Source organism: Chanos chanos, chromosome 10 (assembly GCF_902362185.1).
Source record: "Chanos chanos chromosome 10, fChaCha1.1, whole genome shotgun sequence".
In the NCBI taxonomy this organism is placed as follows: domain Eukaryota; kingdom Metazoa; phylum Chordata; class Actinopteri; order Gonorynchiformes; family Chanidae; genus Chanos; species Chanos chanos.
In genome coordinates this window covers 2,544,525-2,555,601 of record NC_044504.1, presented here as the reverse complement: position 1 = coordinate 2,555,601, position 11,077 = coordinate 2,544,525, and the positions used below count along the sequence as shown (strand labels likewise).

General features: G+C 51.8%; 1 protein-coding gene across 1 annotated transcript; it reads left to right on the top strand.

The window, feature by feature from the left end:
- Positions 1-358: 358 nt before the first annotated feature.
- LOC115822641 (collagen alpha-3(VI) chain-like) lies at positions 359-10,939 on the top strand. The gene is made up of 12 exons (XM_030786552.1): positions 359-986; positions 1,202-1,798; positions 2,265-2,876; positions 3,063-3,662; positions 3,896-4,493; positions 4,969-5,552; positions 5,757-6,338; positions 6,554-7,169; positions 7,636-8,228; positions 8,415-9,014; positions 9,230-9,826; positions 10,314-10,939. The coding sequence occupies exons 1-12, from the start codon at positions 359-361 to the stop codon at positions 10,937-10,939; spliced, it is 7,233 nt and encodes a 2,410-aa protein (XP_030642412.1).
- Positions 10,940-11,077: the final 138 nt, after the last annotated feature.

The window sequence follows — 11,077 nt, the reverse complement described above, 5'->3', positions numbered from 1 at the left end:
TGGAATAGGAACAAAGAGCACAGACCAGAAGGAACTACAGAGGATTTCATCCAGCCCAAATAATGCATTTTTCGTGTCTGACTTCACTGATTTACCCACAATTCAAGAGACACTTTTAATGTCAATCGAACAAGGCATTCCTGAGCATACATCAATAACAACAACAGTCATAGGTAAGATGAAAGCAGGGAAATTAAGTATAAATTATTTTGCCCAGTGCTACCAAAACAAACTAAAGTGACCTGATGATGTAAAAACAACAATAACAAGAAAATAGTGATAGTAATAATCATTTTGAAAACTTGGTTAATCTTATATTAACAATATACTGCCAAGAAATTCTGAAATCTTATAAATTATGCCTTCGTTCATCCTTATTTTCAAATCAGACCAGAAAACTCAGAAACGAGATGTAATATTCATACTTGATGGATCAGATGGCACTAGGAATGGGTTCCCGGCAATGCGAGACTTTGTTCAGAGAGTGGTGGAGAAACTGAATGTGGCCGAGAACCAAGACCGCGTGTCTGTGGTCCAGTTCAGCAGAGAGCCGGAGGCCAATTTCTTTTTAAACGCTTACACGAGAAAGGAAGACATCCTCAGCACAGTTAGAGGTCTGAGGCACAAAGGAGGAAGACCCCTTAACACTGGGGCGGCTCTCCAGTACGTCCGAGACAGCGTGCTGGTAAGCTCCGCCGGTGGCCGACGACTGGAGGGTGTGCCGCAGTTAGTCATTCTGCTGAGTGGCGGAAGGTCCTTTGACAATGTCGATGCACCAGCCTCTTCCCTGAAGGAGCTCGGAGTCTCCATCTTTGCAATAGGCTCAAGGGGCTCCGATAGCAGAGAACTGCAGAGGATTTCACATGAGCCCCAGTATGCTCTGTCTGTGTCGGACTTTACCGAGCTCCCAGACGTCCAAGAGCAGCTTCTGTCCTCTGTAGAGACTGTGGTAGTTCCCATCACTCCAACCTCGCCAACTCGTTTAGGTACGTGCCCATGTCAAGCTCTCAGAGAGTATCACAAGCAGCGGTTAGGGACATGTGAGAAATTTGGAGATGAGGGAGTAAGACATAGTCCAAACGTAGACATGCTTGACCTAGTCCATGACATGCAAAAACCAAGCTGTTAGCTTAGCACTGACCGCAGGCAAGGATTGTGTCAGGAACATTGCTCAGTCTCAATGACCTTGTTCTCTTCCCAGTTGACTATGCCACCCCAGGAAAGGACGTGGTCTTCCTGCTTGACGGCTCTGATGGAACTAGGAACGTGTTCCCAGCCATGCGCGACTTTGTGCAAAGACTGGTGGAGAAATTCAGCGTAGAGGAGAACAGGGACCGTGTTTCTGTGGTCCAGTACAGCAGAGACCCAGAGGTCCATTTCTATTTAAATGCCTACACCACAAAGGAAGACATTCTTGACAGAGTTAGAGGTCTGAGGCACAGGGGAGGGAGACCCCTCAACACAGGGTCGGCTCTCCAGTATGTGAGAGACAATGTTTTCACTGCCCCCGCTGGCAGTAGACGCCAAGAGGGCGTTCCTCAGATTCTGATTCTGCTGAGTGGAGGAAGGTCGAGCGATAATGTAGATGCGCCAGCCTCTGCTCTGAAAGAAAGTGGGGTCTTGATTTTCGGCGTCGGCACCAGAAATTCGAGCAGAGAGATGCAGAGCGTTTCCAACGATCCCACTTACGCTCAGGTTGTGTCTGACTTCTCAGAACTTCCCAATGTCCAACAGCAGTTTTTGACCTCTGTCAGCACAGTCCTCTCGGAGGTAACGCCGCTGACCACGACAGTCAGAGGTAAGGCAGATTTCCGCACGTCTTTGACGATTTCTAGCTAAGGTGTCTGGGGAATTCCTTAGGCCAGTGTGCTGCATGTTGAGTGTCTGTTGCTCTAACGAGTGCTCCTTGTGAGCAGGGACGGTTAGGCTACGACCAGGGCTTGTCACCTAGGCCAGGAGGGTATGGACCCCACCTGCTGTCTAAAGGGGTAGAAAATCCTAGCCTTTGCTGCACCACCAAGGGCTTGATTAGACTTCTTCCAGTCAGGAGTGGGCCCGAATGCATGTTTTACGGCTCCTGAGCAAAGACTAGCATCAGAGGCCAAAGGCTAGAGTGTCCCAGTTCGCAAGATCTCTGTAAGCAGAGGGTCAGAGGAGAGGCCGGCGTTGTGCTTGCATTTTCTGCCAAGTTGTCCTTACAGTTGTCTTTACCTGTGTCAGACAACGAGCAGCTCACGTTTACACCACTTTGTGTCCAATCTCAGTTCCCATGGCTGACCGGAGAGAGACCAGGAAGGATGTAGTTTTCCTGCTGGACGGCTCCGATGCCACCAGGAGTGCCTTCCCAGCAATGCGTGAATTTGTTCAAAGAGTGGTGGAGAGGTTGAATGTTTCAGAGAGGGGAGATCGCGTGTCAGTGGTCCAGTTCAGCAGAGATCCAGTGTCTCACTTTTACTTGAACACATACAGGAAACAGGAGGAAATTCTAAGCCATGTCACAGGTTTGAGGCACAAAGGAGGAAGGCCCCTCAACACGGGGGCAGCCCTCCAGTACGTTAGGGACAACGTCTTCACTGCCTCCTCCGGCAGCAGGCGCCTGGAGGGTGTGCCACAGATGTTGATTCTGCTGAGTGGCGGAAGGTCATTTGACAGTGTGGAGGCACCAGTCACCTCCCTGAAGGAGCTTGGTGTCCTGATCTTTGCTATAGGATCAAGGGGTTCTGATGGCAGAGAGCTGCAAAGGGTTGCACATGACCCTAGTTACGCACTGTCAGTGGCTGACTTTGCCGACCTGCCCAATGTCCAAGAGCAGCTTCTTTCTGCCGTCAAGACGGTAGTGGTAGAGGCCATCCCGACAAGTACTTCGACAGCCATAGGTAAGACAGAGAGCACTGGCATGCACAAGCCCTGAGCCACACGTGTACCAAGAGACACATAGCCCAGAGTTATTTTCTAAAGACCAGGAGAGTTGAGGAATAAGGCTCTGATGTGCCAGGCTAGGTTGACAGAGTGATGACATGTTTGGGTTGCACAACATTAACTGTGACATTGATCTTTAACAGTTGAGGGTCGTGCGGCAGGGAGGGATGTTGTGTTCCTGCTGGATGGATCAGATGGCACTAGGAATGGGTTCCCGGCAATGCGAGACTTTGTTCAGAGAGTGGTGGAGAAACTGAATGTGGCCGAGAACCAAGACCGCGTGTCTGTGGTCCAGTTCAGCAGAGAGCCGGAGGCCAATTTCTTTTTAAACGCTTACACGAGAAAGGAAGACATCCTCAGCACAGTTAGAGGTCTGAGGCACAAAGGAGGAAGACCCCTTAACACTGGGGTGGCTCTCCAGTACGTCCGAGACAGCGTGCTGGTAAGCTCCGCCGGTGGCCGACGACTGGAGGGTGTGCCGCAGTTAGTCATTCTGCTGAGTGGCGGAAGGTCCTTTGACAATGTCGATGCACCAGCCTCTTCCCTGAAGGAGCTCGGAGTCTCCATCTTTGCAATAGGCTCAAGGGGCTCTGATAGCAGAGAACTGCAGAGGATTTCACATGAGCCCCAGTATGCTCTGTCTGTGTCGGACTTTACCGAGCTCCCAGACGTCCAAGAGCAGCTTCTGTCCTCTGTAGAGACTGTGGTAGTTCCCATCACTCCAACCTCGCCAACTCGTTTAGGTACGTGCCCATGTCAAGCTCTCAGAGAGTATCACAAGCAGCGGTTAGGGACATGTGAGAAATTTGGAGATGAGGGAGTAAGACATAGTCCAAACGTAGACATGCTTGACCTAGTCCATGACATGCAAAAACCAAGCTGTTAGCTTAGCACTGACCGCAGGCAAGGATTGTGTCAGGAACATTGCTCAGTCTCAATGACCTTGTTCTCTTCCCAGTTGACTATGCCACCCCAGGAAAGGACGTGGTCTTCCTGCTTGACGGCTCTGATGGAACTAGGAACGTGTTCCCAGCCATGCGCGACTTTGTGCAAAGACTGGTGGAGAAATTCAGCGTAGAGGAGAACAGGGACCGTGTTTCTGTGGTCCAGTACAGCAGAGACCCAGAGGTCCATTTCTATTTAAATGCCTACACCACAAAGGAAGACATTCTTGACAGAGTTAGAGGTCTGAGGCACAGGGGAGGGAGACCCCTCAACACAGGGTCGGCTCTCCAGTATGTGAGAGACAATGTTTTCACTGCCCCCGCTGGCAGTAGACGCCAAGAGGGCGTTCCTCAGATTCTGATTCTGCTGAGTGGAGGAAGGTCGAGCGATAATGTAGATGCGCCAGCCTCTGCTCTGAAAGAAAGTGGGGTCTTGATTTTCGGCGTCGGCACCAGAAATTCGAGCAGAGAGATGCAGAGCGTTTCCAACGATCCCACTTACGCTCAGGTTGTGTCTGACTTCTCAGAACTTCCCAATGTCCAACAGCAGTTTTTGACCTCTGTCAGCACAGTCCTCTCGGAGGTAACGCCGCTGACCACGACAGTCAGAGGTAAGGCAGATTTCCGCACGTCTTTGACGATTTCTAGCTAAGGCGTCTGGGGAATTCCTTAGGCCAGTGTGCTGCATGTTGAGTGTCTGTTGCTCTAACGAGTGCTCCTTGTGAGCAGGGACGGTTAGGCTTCGACCAGGGCTTGTCACCTAGGCCAGGAGGGTATGGACCCCACCTGCTGTCTAAAGGGGTAGAAAATCCTAGCCTTTGCTGCCCCACCAAGTGCTTGATTAGACTTCTTCCAGTCAAGAGTGGGCCCGAATGCATGTTTTACGGCTCCTGAGCAAAGACTAGCATCAGAGGCCAAAGGCTAGAGTGTCCCAGTTCGCAAGATCTCTGTAAGCAGAGGGTCAGAGGAGAGGCCGGCGTTGTGCTTGCATTTTCTGCCAAGTTGTCCTTACAGTTGTCTTTACCTGTGTCAGACAACGAGCAGCTCACGTTTACACCACTTTGTGTCCAATCTCAGTTCCCATAGCTGACCGGAGAGAGACCAGGAAGGATGTAGTTTTCCTGCTGGACGGCTCCGATGCCACCAGGAGTGCCTTCCCAGCAATGCGTGAATTTGTTCAAAGAGTGGTGGAGAGGTTGAATGTTTCAGAGAGGGGAGATCGCGTGTCAGTGGTCCAGTTCAGCAGAGACCCAGAGACCCAATTCTATCTGAACACGCACACAACAAGAGAGGACGTTCTTGACAATGTGAGAGGTCTGAGGCACAAAGGAGGAAGGCCCCTCAACACGGGGGCAGCCCTCCAGTACGTTAGGGACAACGTCTTCACTGCCTCCTCCGGCAGCAGGCGCCTGGAGGGTGTGCCACAGATGTTGATTCTGCTGAGTGGCGGAAGGTCATTTGACAGTGTGGAGGCACCAGTCACCTCCCTGAAGGAGCTTGGTGTCCTGATCTTTGCTATAGGATCAAGGGGTTCTGATGGCAGAGAGCTGCAAAGGGTTGCACATGACCCTAGTTACGCACTGTCAGTGGCTGACTTTGCCGACCTGCCCAATGTCCAAGAGCAGCTTCTTTCTGCCGTCAAGACGGTAGTGGTAGAGGCCATCCCGACAAGTACTTCGACAGCCATAGGTAAGACAGAGAGCACTGGCATGCACAAGCCCTGAGCCACACGTGTACCAAGAGACACATAGCCCAGAGTTATTTTCTAAAGACCAGGAGAGTTGAGGAATAAGGCTCTGATGTGCCAGGCTAGGTTGACAGAGTGATGACATGTTTGGGTTGCACAACATTAACTGTGACATTGATCTTTAACAGTTGAGGGTCGTGCGGCAGGGAGGGATGTTGTGTTCCTGCTGGATGGATCAGATGGCACTAGGAATGGGTTCCCGGCAATGCGAGACTTTGTTCAGAGAGTGGTGGAGAAACTGAATGTGGCCGAGAACCAAGACCGCGTGTCTGTGGTCCAGTTCAGCAGAGAGCCGGAGGCCAATTTCTTTTTAAACGCTTACACGAGAAAGGAAGACATCCTCAGCACAGTTAGAGGTCTGAGGCACAAAGGAGGAAGACCCCTTAACACTGGGGTGGCTCTCCAGTACGTCCGAGACAGCGTGCTGGTAAGCTCCGCCGGTGGCCGACGACTGGAGGGTGTGCCGCAGTTAGTCATTCTGCTGAGTGGCGGAAGGTCCTTTGACAATGTCGATGCACCAGCCTCTTCCCTGAAGGAGCTCGGAGTCTCCATCTTTGCAATAGGCTCAAGGGGCTCTGATAGCAGAGAACTGCAGAGGATTTCACATGAGCCCCAGTATGCTCTGTCTGTGTCGGACTTTACCGAGCTCCCAGACGTCCAAGAGCAGCTTCTGTCCTCTGTAGAGACTGTGGTAGTTCCCATCACTCCAACCTCGCCAACTCGTTTAGGTACGTGCCCATGTCAAGCTCTCAGAGAGTATCACAAGCAGCGGTTAGGGACATGTGAGAAATTTGGAGATGAGGGAGTAAGACATAGTCCAAACGTAGACATGCCTGACCTAGTCCATGACATGCAAAAACCAAGCTGTTAGCTTAGCACTGACCGCAGGCAAGGATTGTGTCAGGAACATTGCTCAGTCTCAATGACCTTGTTCTCTTCCCAGTTGACTATGCCACTCCCGGAAAGGACGTGGTCTTCCTGCTTGACGGCTCTGATGGAACTAGGAACGTGTTCCCAGCCATGCGCGACTTTGTGCAAAGACTGGTGGAGAAATTCAGCGTAGAGGAGAACAGGGACCGTGTTTCTGTGGTCCAGTACAGCAGAGACCCAGAGGTCCATTTCTATTTAAATGCCTACACCACAAAGGAAGACATTCTTGACAGAGTTAGAGGTCTGAGGCACAGGGGAGGGAGACCCCTCAACACAGGGTCGGCTCTCCAGTATGTGAGAGACAATGTTTTCACTGCCCCCGCTGGCAGTAGACGCCAAGAGGGCGTTCCTCAGATTCTGATTCTGCTGAGTGGAGGAAGGTCGAGCGATAATGTAGATGCGCCAGCCTCTGCTCTGAAAGAAAGTGGGGTCTTGATTTTCGGCGTCGGCACCAGAAATTCGAGCAGAGAGATGCAGAGCGTTTCCAACGATCCCACTTACGCTCAGGTTGTGTCTGACTTCTCAGAACTTCCCAATGTCCAACAGCAGTTTTTGACCTCTGTCAGCACAGTCCTCTCGGAGGTAACGCCGCTGACCACGACAGTCAGAGGTAAGGCAGATTTCCGCACGTCTTTGACGATTTCTAGCTAAGGTGTCTGGGGAATTCCTTAGGCCAGTGTGCTGCATGTTGAGTGTCTGTTGCTCTAACGAGTGCTCCTTGTGAGCAGGGACGGTTAGGCTACGACCAGGGCTTGTCACCTAGGCCAGGAGGGTATGGACCCCACCTGCTGTCTAAAGGGGTAGAAAATCCTAGCCTTTGCTGCACCACCAAGGGCTTGATTAGACTTCTTCCAGTCAGGAGTGGGCCCGAATGCATGTTTTACGGCTCCTGAGCAAAGACTAGCATCAGAGGCCAAAGGCTAGAGTGTCCCAGTTCGCAAGATCTCTGTAAGCAGAGGGTCAGAGGAGAGGCCGGCGTTGTGCTTGCATTTTCTGCCAAGTTGTCCTTACAGTTGTCTTTACCTGTGTCAGACAACGAGCAGCTCACGTTTACACCACTTTGTGTCCAATCTCAGTTCCCATAGCTGACCGGAGAGAGACCAGGAAGGATGTAGTTTTCCTGCTGGACGGCTCCGAGGCCACCAGGAGTGCCTTCCCAGCAATGCGTGAATTTGTTCAAAGAGTGGTGGAGAGGTTGAATGTTTCAGAGAGGGGAGATCGCGTGTCAGTGGTCCAGTTCAGCAGAGACCCAGAGACCCAATTCTATCTGAACACGCACACAACAAGAGAGGACGTTCTTGACAATGTGAGAGGTCTGAGGCACAAAGGAGGAAGGCCCCTCAACACGGGGGCAGCCCTCCAGTACGTTAGGGACAACGTCTTCACTGCCTCCTCCGGCAGCAGGCGCCTGGAGGGTGTGCCACAGATGTTGATTCTGCTGAGTGGCGGAAGGTCATTTGACAGTGTGGAGGCACCAGTCACCTCCCTGAAGGAGCTTGGTGTCCTGATCTTTGCTATAGGATCAAGGGGTTCTGATGGCAGAGAGCTGCAAAGGGTTGCACATGACCCTAGTTACGCACTGTCAGTGGCTGACTTTGCCGACCTGCCCAATGTCCAAGAGCAGCTTCTTTCTGCCGTCAAGACGGTAGTGGTAGAGGCCATCCCGACAAGTACTTCGACAGCCATAGGTAAGACAGAGAGCACTGGCATGCACAAGCCCTGAGCCACACGTGTACCAAGAGACACATAGCCCAGAGTTATTTTCTAAAGACCAGGAGAGTTGAGGAATAAGGCTCTGATGTGCCAGGCTAGGTTGACAGAGTGATGACATGTTTGGGTTGCACAACATTAACTGTGACATTGATCTTTAACAGTTGAGGGTCGTGCGGCAGGGAGGGATGTTGTGTTCCTGCTGGATGGATCAGATGGCACTAGGAATGGGTTCCCGGCAATGCGAGACTTTGTTCAGAGAGTGGTGGAGAAACTGAATGTGGCCGAGAACCAAGACCGCGTGTCTGTGGTCCAGTTCAGCAGAGAGCCGGAGGCCAATTTCTTTTTAAACGCTTACACGAGAAAGGAAGACATCCTCAGCACAGTTAGAGGTCTGAGGCACAAAGGAGGAAGACCCCTTAACACTGGGGCGGCTCTCCAGTACGTCCGAGACAGCGTGCTGGTAAGCTCCGCCGGTGGCCGACGACTGGAGGGTGTGCCGCAGTTAGTCATTCTGCTGAGTGGCGGAAGGTCCTTTGACAATGTCGATGCACCAGCCTCTTCCCTGAAGGAGCTCGGAGTCTCCATCTTTGCAATAGGCTCAAGGGGCTCTGATAGCAGAGAACTGCAGAGGATTTCACATGAGCCCCAGTATGCTCTGTCTGTGTCGGACTTTACCGAGCTCCCAGACGTCCAAGAGCAGCTTCTGTCCTCTGTAGAGACTGTGGTAGTTCCCATCACTCCAACCTCGCCAACTCGTTTAGGTACGTGCCCATGTCAAGCTCTCAGAGAGTATCACAAGCAGCGGTTAGGGACATGTGAGAAATTTGGAGATGAGGGAGTAAGACATAGTCCAAACGTAGACATGCCTGACCTAGTCCATGACATGCAAAAACCAAGCTGTTAGCTTAGCACTGACCGCAGGCAAGGATTGTGTCAGGAACATTGCTCAGTCTCAATGACCTTGTTCTCTTCCCAGTTGACTATGCCACTCCAGGAAAGGACGTGGTCTTCCTGCTTGACGGCTCTGATGGAACTAGGAACGTGTTCCCAGCCATGCGCGACTTTGTGCAAAGACTGGTGGAGAAATTCAGCGTAGAGGAGAACAGGGACCGTGTTTCTGTGGTCCAGTACAGCAGAGACCCAGAGGTCCATTTCTATTTAAATGCCTACACCACAAAGGAAGACATTCTTGACAGAGTTAGAGGTCTGAGGCACAGGGGAGGGAGACCCCTCAACACAGGGTCGGCTCTCCAGTATGTGAGAGACAATGTTTTCACTGCCCCCGCTGGCAGTAGACGCCAAGAGGGCGTTCCTCAGATTCTGATTCTGCTGAGTGGAGGAAGGTCGAGCGATAATGTAGATGCGCCAGCCTCTGCTCTGAAAGAAAGTGGGGTCTTGATTTTCGGCGTCGGCACCAGAAATTCGAGCAGAGAGATGCAGAGCGTTTCCAACGATCCCACTTACGCTCAGGTTGTGTCTGACTTCTCAGAACTTCCCAATGTCCAACAGCAGTTTTTGACCTCTGTCAGCACAGTCCTTTCGGAGGTAACGCCGCTGACCACGACAGTCAGAGGTAAGGCAGATTTCCGCACGTCTTTGACGATTTCTAGCTAAGGCGTCTGGGGAATTCCTTAGGCCAGTGTGCTGCATGTTGAGTGTCTGTTGCTCTAACGAGTGCTCCTTGTGAGCAGGGACGGTTAGGCTACGACCAGGGCTTGTCACCTAGGCCAGGAGGGTATGGACCCCACCTGCTGTCTAAAGGGGTAGAAAATCCTAGCCTTTGCTGCACCACCAAGTGCTTGATTAGACTTCTTCCAGTCAGGAGTGGGCCCGAATGCATGTTTTACGGCTCCTGAGCAAAGACTAGCATCAGAGGCCAAAGGCTAGAGTGTCCCAGTTCGCAAGATCTCTGTAAGCAGAGGGTCAGAGGAGAGGCCGGCGTTGTGCTTGCATTTTCTGCCAAGTTGTCCTTACAGTTGTCTTTACCTGTGTCAGACAACGAGCAGCTCACGTTTACACCACTTTGTGTCCAATCTCAGTTCCCATGGCTGACCGGAGAGAGACCAGGAAGGATGTAGTTTTCCTGCTGGACGGCTCCGATGCCACCAGGAGTGCCTTCCCAGCAATGCGTGAATTTGTTCAAAGAGTGGTGGAGAGGTTGAATGTTTCAGAGAGGGGAGATCGCGTGTCAGTGGTCCAGTTCAGCAGAGATCCAGTGTCTCACTTTTACTTGAACACATACAGGAAACAGGAGGAAATTCTAAGCCATGTCACAGGTTTGAGGCACAAAGGAGGAAGGCCCCTCAACACGGGGGCAGCCCTCCAGTACGTTAGGGACAACGTCTTCACTGCCTCCTCCGGCAGCAGGCGCCTGGAGGGTGTGCCACAGATGTTGATTCTGCTGAGTGGCGGAAGGTCATTTGACAGTGTGGAGGCACCAGTCACCTCCCTGAAGGAGCTTGGTGTCCTGATCTTTGCTATAGGATCAAGGGGTTCTGATGGCAGAGAGCTGCAAAGGGTTGCACATGACCCTAGTTACGCACTGTCAGTGGCTGACTTTGCCGACCTGCCCAATGTCCAAGAGCAGCTTCTTTCTGCCGTCAAGACGGTAGTGGTAGAGGCCATCCCGACAAGTACTTCGACAGCCATAGGTAAGACAGAGAGCACTGGCATGCACAAGCCCTGAGCCACACGTGTACCAAGAGACACATAGCCCAGAGTTATTTTCTAAAGACCAGGAGAGTTGAGGAATAAGGCTCTGATGTGCCAGGCTAGGTTGACAGAGTGATGACATGTTTGGGTTGCACAACATTAACTGTGACAT

Coding starts and splice junctions, on each gene's coding strand:
- LOC115822641 (XM_030786552.1), top strand. CDS start 359: ATGCCTTCGTTCATCCTTATTTTCAAATCAGACCAGAAAACTCAGAAA. Junction 987..1,201: donor AACCTCGCCAACTCGTTTAG/GTACGTGCCCAT, acceptor TTCTCTTCCCAG/TTGACTATGCCACCCCAGGA. Junction 4,494..4,968: donor GGTAAGGCAGATTTCCGCAC/GTCTTTGACGAT, acceptor GAGAGAGACCAG/GAAGGATGTAGTTTTCCTGC.